Below are 12,796 nucleotides of genomic sequence, written 5' to 3' on the forward strand. Positions count from 1 at the left end.
TTTATTCAGTATTTTCTGGACATGTAGTAGAAGACAATGACTATGTCCCTGATAAAATGAGTGTTTCCTAGCCAGGGATGGTGGAACATATTTTTAATCCCAGCACCCAGGAGGCACAGCCAGGTGGATCTCTAAGTTTGAGACCAGCCTGGTCTACACAAGGACAAACCAGAGCTATACAAAGAAACCCTGTCTTGAGCCCTCTCCCTATCCCACAAAGAAAAAAAATTGTTCCCTACTCTACATCTAATCCTTAAGTCTGTAAAGGCCATCTGATCTACCCATGGTCTAGGGAAGGAAACTGAGGTCTATAATCCCTGAGAATGCTTGTTTCCAATCACTTCACTTCTGCTTGATCACCCATTATAGGCGTGTTGCTCAAATCTTAAAAGGTCTTATAAAAAAAAAAAAAAAAAAAAAAAAAAAACCCTGAGCCACATATGGGGTAAAAGCTGAAAGATCAGAGAAGCAGAACAGCCACAGTCAACCTCACCTCGCCAACTCCTCAGTGGATCTCTGTCTCCTGAGTGATAGGATTAAGGCTGTGTGCCAGCACTGCCTGATCTCTATGTCTAATCTAGTGGCTGGCTCTGTCCTCTGATCCTCAGGCAAGTTTATTGGGGTACACAATATATTGCCACAACAGGGTTTTGTAGTGGCCCCAGTAGTCTGCAGCCTCTGATGCTGTTGTCCAGAGATGCTGGGGAGCCTATGGGGATGACTTAGTCTCTGTGTTGATTAGGAGGGCTGCTGTGCCCTTGGCATGGATCCTCCTCTTGGATATCTGGTTCCTGCCCACGGGTTCCCCATCCTTCCCTGTAAATGAAGAAATTCCAATGTTGTAAAGTTCTTCTACCACAGTTATCCTTGTATGTTTTCAGGTAGTTGAAAGATGTTTTATACAAAGGTGTGAAATGGATCTGAGGAGGATAAGGGACTCACCCAGGAAAGCAGGCAGAGGTGGAGGAGCGCTGACAGTGAAACAGACCAGAAAGCAGAAATGGACCCTCAGAAAAACCAGCAGGAGTCTGAAGGCGTGAAGAGATAATTTACTCTGGTGGTCAGTATTGATCTCCAACTTGACACAAATCCAGACCTCACCTAAGACAGTAGCCTCCAGGCATACCCCGAGGAATTAACAAGATTAAGTTAACTAATAATCAAGATTAAGCTACTCCCCCGTGCGCCTGGGAGGCACTGTCTTGATTAGATTGAGTTTGGAAGACCCATTCTAAATATGTGCAGTGATTTGTCCTTGGCTGGAGTCTTACACCACATAGGAGGGAGAAAGTTAGCTAAATGTAGCCTTTGGAGCTTTCTACGTCCTGGCTGGACCAGCTGCTCCATCTTCCTGACTCCATGACTACGCACTGGAAGTGTGAACCAAATACACTTCCTCCTTATGCTGCATTTGTCAGAGTATTTTATCATAGCAACAGAAGAAGAAACCAGGGACACACACGTGCAAAACAGTTAAAGATTATAGAAAGTTGCAAACTGAAACTCACAGGGATTATGAAGTCCCTATAAACACCAAAATGTAAAAGAAAAGAAAATTAAGAGAGTTTAAGGAATGACTCAGGACACACACCTTTCCCAACTCTCCAGAGGCAGGTTGATCCATGGCCAACCTGGTCTACAGAGTGCATTCCAGGACAGCTAGGACTACACAGAGAAACCCTGTCTGGGGGGGGGGGGGGCGGAGAAAAATAAATGGCTCCGGCTGGGGAAAGATTGCCTTAGGTCAATAATTGAACTCCACCTCCCCAGCCAGCTAAAAGTACTCCATATCTGAATGAGGAAAACAAAGCTTCCTGGGTGTTAGGGAGGAGGCTTGGCTCAGAAATATTAAACATTTCCTACACAAAGGCTTAAACAGAACTGTCTGAAGCAGCATGATGTACATCAAATAATAACATTTTTAAAAAAGCATGTTCTCTCTCTCTCTCTCTCTCTCTCTCTCTCTCTCCTCTCTCTCTCTCTCTCTCTCTCTCTGCTTTCTGTTTTGTTTTGATTTGGGTATTGGTTTTGGTTTTTCCAGACAGGGTCTCTTTGTGTAGTCCTGGCTGTCTTGGAACTTGCTCTATAGACCAAGCCGGCCTCAAACTCAGAGATCTGCCTGCTTCTGCCTCCCAAGTGCTGGAATTAAAGACTTGCATTACCACCGGGAGGCTGAAAAGTAGGTTTTCAACAGGCAAAACTGAAGGAAGTAGGTAGCAGGGCTGCAGAATGCGGCCCAGGATCACAGGGTCTGGCTTGGGTAGAGGAAACCCATATTCAAGGCAGGGTGGGTCCCTTGACACTGAGAATACAGAAATATGAAGAGGGTGAAGAGAGAGTGGGCAGCCTTGCTTACTCTTGTCTCTATCAGGGCTCATTTATAAGACTGGCTATGACAAACCGCTTGAGAACTCATCAATATAGGTCAAATTTTCTACCCCACATACCTTGCACCATCATTACACACATGGCCCTCAGCATAATCCTGTTCTTCTCCTTGGAGAAAAAGGAAGTGAAAGAAAAGCTAAGAAGGCTACTTACTGTTGGTTAAGCGGTGGCGCTGTGGCGCTGCGGTGGCGGAAGAATCATGAGCTATGGTTACCTTTCTAGAGCTTTATTGGGAGAGAAGGAGAGAGAGAGAGAGAGAGGAGAGGGAGAGAGAGAGAGAGAGAGAGAGAGAGAGAGAGAGAGAGGAGAGAGAGAGAGAGAGAGACCGCGGAGGAAAGAGAGCACAGAGAGGGCACGCCTGCTTTTTAGGCTGGGGTGCTGTCTCAGGCTGGTGACGTAATTAAGGACATAATCCTTACACTTACCGGCACAGCCAGAGAGATGCAGCTACCAACACTCCTGTGGTGACCACAATGGTGGGCAGCCTCCCAAGGCATGGGATTGGAGGAGAACCAAAGAAGTCTCAACCCGGAGAGAGAAATGTCCTGAGGGCACAAAGAAAAAAAATCAGATTTAGCAAAGTATGTCTTACCTCAGAGAGGGAAGCTCTGTGAAAAGCAGCCACAAAAAAAAAAAAAAAAAAAAAAAAAAAACAAAAAACAAAAAAAAAACCTGCAAAGCCACAGCTGAGTGTGGGAAGAGCAGGTGTGCCCTTACTGGAGGGACACTGCAGAGGCCAACATGACAATTCAATAAGGATCACATATACATCTTAATGACTTTAATATAGCATTTTACGCTTGAAAATTAAAGAGACAGTTCTTAGACAAGGATAGGTGTGGTACCCTGAACAGTTAGTTGGCCTTAGATGAAGGCATTTCAAAGCACCCCATCACTGAGTGGTAATTACAGAAATATTGACCTCCACTAGCAAGGATTCATCATTGGAAAAAGTTTTCCACTCCCGGGGCCCAACTCAGGCCTTCCATCCTACTCTGAACCCCTAAATAATGAGAGCTCAGCCACATGGGGGTTTCCCTGGCTTTCCCACCTGATACAGACCCCAGATCTGCTTACCAAGGAGAAGAAGTGACTGTGGTTCATGGTGAGCACTAGATCCTACAACTCAAGACCAGGGTCCTGGGTTCCTTGCAGACCATCCACCTTGTGCTGCACCAACTGCAGTGTGCGAACTGTGAGTGATCAAATGTCAAACATCACCCCAGTCCACGAGATAGTATCAGCCTTATTAGGAAGAGGGTAGACCACAAATTTCTACACAGGATGTAGAAATCTACACTCATCTTCACTGGTGGCCACAGTCTGGTTGCAGCATACCTTTTTTTTTTTTTTTTTTTTTAAATCTCCTGGGAGAAAGAACCTGACTCCCTCTAGCTTTGTGGTTTGTGATTCTAAGAAACAGGAACTAAGCTGGCAATACAATACATCAAGTTTCCTCCGTTTTGCGCTGAGCTGAGTTATGATTGCTTGAGAATCCTCGTGCTGAGTTGGGCAGGTATGCCAATATTCTCCAGGGTATACCAATCTGGGAGGGCAGGAAGGACCCTGACCTCCAGTCATGGAAACCCACCTCACCCTAGACCATCTTAAGAATGGGCTCTGTAGGATATTGAGAGACTAAGTTGGTAATCCACTCTCTGCCTGGAAGCCGTTCTTAGGGCTTGAATGCTTCCTTAATAGGGTGGTAGGAGTCTACAGCAGGCTGAGACAGCCATGACCTAAGAGGACCCGCTAGGCTCCATATCTTGCCTGAGTTTACTACACAGTGGCTTGAAGAACAAAGTGAAATTATGAACACTTTTTTTTTTTTAGAACTAGCCACAAATCCCACAGATAAACCCGGTTTTTAAAATATCTAATCAGAAATGTGGTGAGTGAAGGCTACACCCTTTAAGGAAACCACAGAGCTTGTGGTTTGAAACCCTTCAGCAACCTAGTTGTCAGGGCAGGTGAGGCTTCCACTCTGGAAGCCCCTCGTTGACGTTTTGAAATTAGACTGCAAGGTTCCCCGGAACCACAAGGAATGAAATGGATAAGACTGTCTGGATTCTCCTGGGGATGCAGGCTGGTAGGGCAGCTGGTGCTGAGCAAGCCTGACTGCCCTGTCCTCGAGGTTCAGGAAGAATTGGTCCAAGTGTGGGTACAAAGCTGAGGTAACACCTTTGGGATCCACTCTTTTCTCTAAGGACAGGGGTGGGTTTTTCCCAGGAGACTGCACGCTGTGTGAAGGAGCGGGCATGAGGGTAGCATGGGGCAGCCTAGCATCCAGTCTCTGAATTTTCTAAACAGTGAACTTGAAAGGGTTGTTTTTGTTTCGTTGTTTCCCCCCTGGCCTACCCCCCAGGGGCATCTATGCAGCAGGTTCTTTCTCCTTGTGGTGACTGGGAGAATGTTTGTGGTTTCAGGCACAGACCTTCCCATGAATATCATTACTTCCCCAAAGGTTTGATAAGCTAATGTCCCTCAACCTCAAAAGATGCTGTGGCTTCCACAAAGCCACTGTGCAATACTTCTCCCCAGTGCAATGGAAAGAAAAGCCCTGTGCCCTGTGACCTATGCCCTGTGACCTATACCCTGTGCCCTGCGCACTGCAACCTGCGCCCTTCGACCTGTGACCTGTGCCCTGTGACCTGTGACCTGCCCCCTGCGCCCTGTGCCCTGCACTCTGTGACCTGCCCCCTGCACCCTGTGCCCTGCGCTCTGTGCCCTGCCCCCTGCACCCTTTGACCTAAGTCCTGTGCCCTGCCCCCTGCCCCCTGCGCCCTGCCCCCTGCACCCTGCTCCCTGTGACCTGTGCCCTGTGACCTGTGCCCTGCCCCCTGTGACCTGCACCCTGTGCCCTGCCCCCTGCCCCCTGTGCCCTGCCCCCTGCCCCCTACACCTTGTGACCTAAGCCCTGTGCCCTGCCCCCTGCACTCTGTGCTCTGTGCCCTGCCCCCTGCGCCCTGCGCGCTGCGCCCTGTGACCTGCGCCCTGCCCCCTGCACCCTGTGACCTGCGCCCTGTGCCCTGTGACCTGTGACCTGCCCCCTGCACCCTGTGACCTGCCCCCTGCGCCCTGTGCCCTGCACCCTGTGCCCTGTGACCTGCCCCCTGCGCCCTGCGCCCTGTGACCTGCCCCCTGCGCCCTGTGCCCTGCGCCCTGCCCCCTGCCCCCTGTGACCTGCCCCCTGCGCCCTGCGCCCTGTGACCTGCCCCCTGCGCCCTGTGCCCTGCGCCCTGCCCCCTGCACTCTGTGACCTGCCCCCTGCGCCGTGCCCTGTGACCTGCGCCCTGTGCCCTGTGACCTGTGACCTGTGACCTGCCCCCTGTACCCTGCGCCCTGTGCCCTGTGACCTGTGCCCTGCACCCTGCGCCCTGTGCCCTGCCCCCTGCGCCCTGTGCCCTGCCCCCTGTGCCCTGTGACCTGCACAGCAGCTCACGTTCTGACAAGTGCTCAGGGTGCTGACCGAGACTGGAGACTGCAACCTGGAAAACACGCTAGGGGAAGGGGGTATCCAGTGCTATTACCACCCAAGTCTTTGCCTTATGTTGGAAAAAAACACATTTTCCCCCTCTCTCCCTTCCCTCCTCTTCCTCCCCTTCCTCAGTCTGTTTCTGGAGACTCAATTTGAGATCTCAAGACGAACTTGCTAGAGGGACCCAGGTGTGCACCCAGCACTGGCCTGGACGGCTTTCTGGCCCTTTTAACTTTTAACCCAGCACCCAGGATGCTTTTGAAATGTTTCTGTTCTCCCTAAATTGTTGCCAGTGCTCTCCACTGGCCCAACCTCCTCTCAGCTCCAGCACAGAAACTTCCCCAGGGTAAGTCCCCAGGAGGACTAGGGCAGGGTAAGGATTAGAAGAACAAAATATTTATCCTTATTTGCACAGATAAGTGTAGCTGTCACCCTCATCAAAGAAACTTCTTTTTACAGACACTGACCAAGATCATTACGGAAAGCCATAGCTAGTCAGAATGCAGACATTGGCCGCGGGGTGCCCAGCCCCAGTCAGTATGTTTACGTGACTACCTCTGCTCTTAGGGCTCAGGGAGCAAATAGGAAGAGGAGTCAGAACAAAGGTAAGAACCAGGGGACCAGGACATCTGCTGTGAGACGGTCTCTTCTAAAAAACTAAAGAAATAATAAAAAGATATGTAGTGGGGGAGGGAAGGGAAGTTGGGGTAGATCTGGGAGAAGTTGTAGGGGTGAGTGGGGGAGTGGAGGTGGGGGAGGGAGTGGAGCGGAGCGGGGCGGGGGGAGGGGGGGGAAGCGACGGCTCTGCGCGCGCTGCTCCTGCTGCTGGCGGCCGCCCTGGCCCCGACCCCGACCAGCGCGGGGTGAGTGCGGGGTCGGGAGGGAAACGACCCTGCGGGGAGGGCGGGGGCGGCCCCGGGGAAGCCGCGTCCCCGTCGCCCGGCCAGACCCTCCCACACTTCTCCACCGCGTCCCGAGCCCCGCGCCCTGCTCCCCTCCCGGCCGCGCACCCGCCCGGGGTCCGGGAGGAGGGTCGGGGGTCTCACCGCGCGCCGCCCCCAGGCTCGCACTCCATGTGGTATTTCTACACCATCGTGTCCCGGCCCGGCCTCGGGGAGCCCCGGTACATGGAAGTCGGTTACGTGGACGACACGCAGTTCGTGCGCTTCGACAGCGACGCGGAGACCCCGAGATATGAGCCGCGGGCGCCGTGGGTGGAGCGGGAGGGGCCGGAGTATTGGGAGAGGGAAACACGGAAAGCCAAGGGCCACGAGCAGACTTTCCGAGTGAACCTGAGGACCCTGCTCCGATACTACAACCAGAGCAAGGGCGGTGAGTGACGCGGGTCGGAGGTCACGACCCCTCCACGTCCCTACGTCCCGGCCGGAGTCGCCCCGGGTCCGAGGTTCAGCCCGAGGCTGCGGAATCTCAAAAACGCTGGGCTCCGGAAAGCCCCGAACCGCGACCGGGTTTCCCCTACACTCTAGAGGAGTCCGCGGGTGGGCGGGGCTGACCGCGGGTGGGCGGGGCTGACCGCGGGGTCCCCGCAGATTCTCACACCTTCCGGTGGATGACTGATTGTGACTTGGGTTCAGACCAGCGCTTCCTCCGCGGGTACAGTCAGGATGCCTACGACGGCCGCGATTACATCGCCCTGAACGACGACCTGACGACGTGGACGGCGGCGCAGATCACCCGGCGCAAGTGGGAGCAGGCTGGTGTTGCAGAGGAAGTCAGGGCCTACCTGGAGGGCGCGTGCGTGGAGTGGCTGCGCAGATACCTGGAGATCGGGAAGGACACGCTGCAGCGCTGCAGCACACAGGTGCAGGGCCGCGGGCAGCTCCTCCCTCTGCCTCGGGCTGGGCTCAGTCCTGAGGAAGAAGAAACCCCTCAGCTGGGGTCATGCCCCTGTCTCTTCATGTTTTTAATTTTTTTAAACTTTATTACAAAAAAGTTACAAAAAGAAAAAAAAAATCACTCGCAGAAATTAACCAGAACGAACTCTATACCTCTCAGTGAATTTCTATACAGATGGAGTAGCCATTCTGAACCTCTGGAGATTCACTTTGGATTTTACAGTTCATTATCAAATATTTTTTATGCACTTACCCAGCACCAACACCAAAAGAAAGAAAGAGAATCCATGGAAGAATTAGAAGTAGAAAATAAATAGCTTTTTGTCCTTTTTCATAACCCGTGTCCATTACGTGCACTCAGTCCTGTGTCTCCCCAGTACTAACCCTTTCCTGCTCTCCTTTTGTCATGTTGTACTATACCCACTTGTACATTTGTTTACATGTGGACGTGTATTATCGACTAAATCCCCACATGTGAGGAAGAACAGTGTGTTTATTTTCTTTCTGAAATTGTGTGGCATTGTACATTCCAAGTCGATCCGTTTTCCTGAGTATTTTGTGATTTCATTGTTTAGAGCTGAATGTAGACCATTATATGTTGGTGTACAATTGGGTTGATTCCAATTGTTTGCTCGAGGGAATAAAACAGCAATAAGCATGGGGGGCACATATCTCTACAATAGAGTGTAGAGTTCTCTGGGTGTATATGCCCTAGAGTGAGATAACTGGACCATGTGGTAGTTCCATTTTTAAGCTTTTGAGAAATGTTCAAAATGATTTCAACAACACTGTATTAATTTGCACACGCGTGCACACACAAAAAGTGAGTGAGGGCTCCTGTCTCTCCACATCCTCTCTAACATTCCTTGTCAGATTTGTTGACGGCCATTCTGACTGGTAAGAGGTGCTAGCTCAAGGTTTTTATTTTCTTTCTTTCTTTCGTTTCTTTCTTTCTTTCTTCCTTTCTTTTTCTTCTTCTTCTTCTTCTTCTTCTTCTTCTTCTTCTTCTTCTTCTTCTTCTTGTTCTTCTTCTTGTTCTTCTTCTTGTTCTTCTTCTTGTTCTTCTTCTTGTTCTTCTTCTTGTTCTTCTTCTTGTTCTTCTTCTTCTTGTTCTTGTTCTTCTTCTTCTTCTTTTGTAGGGGCGATTTGTTTGTTTGGTTTTGGTTTTTTGAGACAGGGATTCTCTGTGTAACAGCTCTAACTGTTCTAGAACTCCCTTTGTAGACCAGGCTGGCATTGAACTCACAGAGATCCTGCTGCCTCTGCCTCCCAAGTACCGGGATTAAAGGCGTGCTCCACCACTACCTGGCTCCATTTTTTATTATTATTTTATGAGTTGAGTATGTGCCTGTACATACGCATGTGCACCACCAGTGTGCCTGGTGTCTGGAGTCAGAAGAGGGAGTCAGATTCCCTGGGACTGGGGTCACATACAGTGCATCTAATCCAGGTCCTCTGCAAGAGCATCAGGTGCTCTAAACCTCTGAGCCAACTCTCCAGCCCCTTCAAAGTAGTTTTAATATGCCTTTCCCTGATGGCTGAAGATACTGAACATTTAAAAAATATTTATTGACCATTTATGGGGTTTGCTCTTTTTAAGATAACTGTCTATTCTGTTCCCTCATCCATTTGTGGATTGACAAGTGCCTTGGTATTTAATCTCTGCAGAAGTTTGCAAAGTCCGAACTCTAGTCTCTTGTCTATAGTCCAGCTGGTTTTTCTCCTATGGTGGCTCCTGTGCACTCTGCTGAGTGTGCCCTGTGGTGTGAGGAGACTTTATTTTCTAGCTGCTACATGGCCTAATGAGCTCCTGTTGTTCTATCATAAGCTCTTGTCTACCCCAGTATCTAGAAGAGTATCCCCTAGGTTGTCTTCTTGAAGTTTAGGTGTTTCAAGTATTGAACTTCGGTTGTTGCTCCATTTTGAGGTTACTTTTTATATAGGTGAAAGGTTCTGAGTTCATGTTCTCAGGTAGAAACAAACGCAGTGTTGCAGCATCTTCTGTAAGCGGGTTCTTTTCCCCCAATATGTGTTTTTGCAATCTTCGTTGAAAATTAGTATGCACAGCTTTGTCGTCTCGTTTCCAGGACTGCTATTCTATTCCTTTGATTTTTCTATTTTACCCCAGTTCCAGGCCGTCTTTGTCATCACAACTCTGCAGTATGATTTGAGGCTGCGAGTGTAACACCTCCAGCCGTGTTCTTAGCCCTTAGGGTTGTTGGCTGTTCATGGCTTTGTGATTCATATGAATTTTTCTATTTTTCTAAACCTATGAAATATATCAGAATTTCGATAGTATTGCATTAAACCTGTAGATTGATTATGGTAGTGTGGCCATTTTCATAATGTTAACTCTGCCAGTCCAGGAGCATGGATTGTCTTTCCATCCTCTAACATTCTCTTCTATGATTTCCTGTGTCAGTGGAATTCTCCCACAGTTCTCCTGTGGAGTTCGGAGGACTCTGAGTTGAAGACCCAGCTTTCAAAGAGAAGGAATTATCCTGGCTTCCCATCTGCCCGAAGCTATTGTAGGGCAGTATTCTTACCTTTTTATTCCAATTTTAAGTGTTTTCAGCAAAGTCTCAGTCCCCAGGCGGTGAGGTCTGGGGTGGGAGCCCAGGGCTGGGGATCCCCAGGTCCCCAGTTTCACTACTCCAGCTCCTAACCTGTGTCGGGTCCTTCTGCCCGGACACTGATGACAAGTGTCCTGTTCTCACCCCCACTGGGTGCCGAGATCCCGGAGAACCAATCAGCGTCGCCGCGGTCACGGGTTATAAAGTCCACGCAGCCCGCGGAACTCAGACGCACCAGATCCGAGATGGGGACGATGGCTCCGCGCACGCTGCTCCTGCTGCTGGCGGCCGCCCTGGCCCCGACCCCGACCCGCGCGGGTGAGTGCGGGGTCGGGAGGGAAACGACCCTGCGGGGAGGGCGGGGGCGGCCCCGGGGAAGCCGCGTCCCCGCGTCGCCCGGCCAGACCCTCCCGCCCTTCTCCACCGCGTCCCGAGCCCCGCGCCCTGCTCCCCTCCGGGCCCGCGCACCCGCCCGGGGTCCGGGAGGAGGGTCGGGGTCTCACCGCGCGCGCGCCGCCCCCAGGCTCGCACTCGCTGCGGTATTTCCACACCATCGTGTCCCGGCCCGGCCTCGGGGAGCCCCGGTTCATCCGTGTCGGCTACGTGGACGACACGCAGTTCGTGCGCTTCGACAGCGACGCGGAGACCCCGAGGATGGAGCCGCGGGCGCCGTGGGTGGAGCGGGAGGGGAGTCAAGAACGACGTGCAGACTTTCCGAGTGAACCTGAGGACGCTGCTCCGCTACTACAACCAGAGCGAGGGCGGTGAGTGACCGCGGGTCTGAGGTCACGACCCCTCCACGTCCCTACGTATGGGCCGGAGTCGCCCCGGGTCCCAGGTCCGAGGTTCTTACCAAAATGTAAGACCCACATAGACTCTGGACTAGAGAGCCAGACTGGAACTCACTTCCACTTTCAGTTTAGGGGATTTCGCGGGTGGGCGGGGCCGCAGGGCGGGGATATTCCCAGGCAGGACAATTGGGCATGAATGACCATGCAGTGCCGGCAGGCTCTCACACCATCCAGTATATGTCCGGCTGTGACGTGGGGTCGGACGGGCCCTCCTCAGCGGGTGCAGTCAGTACGCCAAAGACGGCCGCGATTACATCGCCCTGAACGACGACCTGACGACGTGGACGGCGGCGGACAAGGCGGCGCAGATCACCTGGCACAAGTTCTAGCAGGCTGGTGTTGCAGAGAGAAAGAGGGCCTACCTGGAGGGCGCGTGCATGGAGTGGCGGCGCAGATACCTGGAGAACGGGAAGGATGCGCTGCAGCGCACAGGTGCAGGGCTGCGGGCAGCTCCTCCCTCTGCCCTTGGGCTGGGCTCAGTCCTGAGGAAGAAGAAACCCCTCAGCTGGGGTCATGCCCCTGTCTCTTCATGTTTTTAATGTTTTTAACTTTATTACGAACAAGTCACATGTCGCATCCGCCTCGACCAGCAAGGAAGACGCGACGCCAGGCTCTTCTCCAAGCAGTTTATTCAGGAACCTTGAGACAATCTTCTGACCCCAGGGAAAGCCATCTTCTCACTCTCACTCTCACTCTGATCTCCTCTCTCCTCTGATCTTCCTCTGATCTGCTATCTCCTCCAATCTTCCTCCTGGGGAAAGCCAGCCCACGCCCCTTATAGCCACTGGGCAATCAACCCCGTAGTGCCACGTGGATAATGCCGATAGGGTCAGACATAGGAAAGCAAGCCACATTAGGTCCAGGTGTGTGGAAGCAAGCCAGATCCTAGCCTTAGCCAAATAAGGAGCACCTGCCATCTGGAAGGCAGAAGCCAGACGCCACGCCATCTTTGAGGCAGGGCCGTGCACGGCTCTCTACAGTTCCCCCTTTATTGTTTTAAGCAGCAGGCAAGAGCAGAGGTCTAATCTCTGCCAAAAAACAACTTGGACATTGTACTGGTGTTAGTCCAGGTGTCATCCACCCAGAGAACACTTGACCCGTCTGATACCCTTTTTTGCAGAGGTGGGAATTAGGGTATCAACCCACATGCAATTAGACTTGCTCTTCTTGGGTTTTGCAATACAGCTAGACCCAAGTGCAGTGCACTAGCCTCGCATCCTGCGCGATAAAGCTTTTAATGCGGCCAGCCAGGCCTGGGGAGACTGTCCAGCCTCTATGGCTGTAAAGGCTTGGATAATCATGGCTGCATTGCGCTGCTGAGAAACCCTTAAACGAACAATGCACCACAGGCACATCAGGGAGACAAGTACCAGTAGGCCTGCCAGGGCACCTAATCCCGCCCACTCCTTCGATCATGATCAAGGCTATCAGGATCAGGCACATCAGCTTCCGGGGTGTCATCACGTCTCTCTGTCTGAGGGGCCCGTCGCACCAATCGTTCAGGTACCCAGATAGGGTCTAGCTGGTCCTGTGGGAAAACACAAACAGAACCTCGTGCCCATGTCAGCACGGGATCGGGGCCATGCCAGCTACCCGTGAGGATATCTTTCCACTTCACCCTGCCCTTCATAGGGCTGTATGGATTATGAT

At 51.8% G+C, this 12,796-nt stretch overlaps 2 protein-coding genes, 1 long non-coding RNA gene and 1 pseudogene across 4 annotated transcripts in view; 3 read left to right on the forward strand and 1 right to left on the reverse strand.

Annotated features, from left to right (window-relative positions):
• Positions 1-441: 441 nt before the first annotated feature.
• LOC128114253 (uncharacterized) lies at positions 442-7,718 on the reverse strand. Of its 2 annotated transcripts, none has more exons than XR_008219736.1 (3): positions 7,611-7,718; positions 2,814-2,933; positions 442-816 (listed from the first exon to the last, which is right to left on the reverse strand). It is a non-coding gene; the product is annotated as an uncharacterized LOC128114253 (long non-coding RNA). The 2 variants fall into 2 exon arrangements; XR_008219735.1 differs by lacking the exon at positions 7,611-7,718 and adding an exon at positions 3,466-3,749.
• On the forward strand, positions 6,901-8,639 carry LOC128114252 (H-2 class I histocompatibility antigen, Q9 alpha chain-like). The gene is made up of 2 exons (XM_052744097.1): positions 6,901-7,198; positions 7,417-8,639. The coding sequence occupies exons 1-2, from the start codon at positions 6,940-6,942 to the stop codon at positions 8,037-8,039; spliced, it is 882 nt and encodes a 293-aa protein (XP_052600057.1). The 5' UTR covers positions 6,901-6,939; the 3' UTR covers positions 8,040-8,639.
• A 296-nt stretch (positions 8,640-8,935) lies between these two features.
• Positions 8,936-12,796, forward strand: part of LOC128114248 (H-2 class I histocompatibility antigen, Q10 alpha chain-like) — a 59,110-nt gene continuing 55,249 nt past the window's right edge. Inside the window, exon 1 of the mRNA XM_052744093.1 lies at positions 8,936-10,613. Within this exon, the coding sequence (XP_052600053.1) occupies positions 10,418-10,613 (196 nt within the window). The 5' untranslated portion in view covers positions 8,936-10,417. The remainder of the gene's footprint in view (positions 10,614-12,796) is intronic.
• LOC128114250 (H-2 class I histocompatibility antigen, K-B alpha chain-like) lies at positions 11,067-11,836 on the forward strand (annotated as a pseudogene).

Source organism: Peromyscus californicus, unplaced genomic scaffold, assembly GCF_007827085.1.
Source record: "Peromyscus californicus insignis strain IS unplaced genomic scaffold, ASM782708v3 Scaffold_19__1_contigs__length_69161282, whole genome shotgun sequence".
NCBI lineage: Eukaryota > Metazoa > Chordata > Mammalia > Rodentia > Cricetidae > Peromyscus > Peromyscus californicus.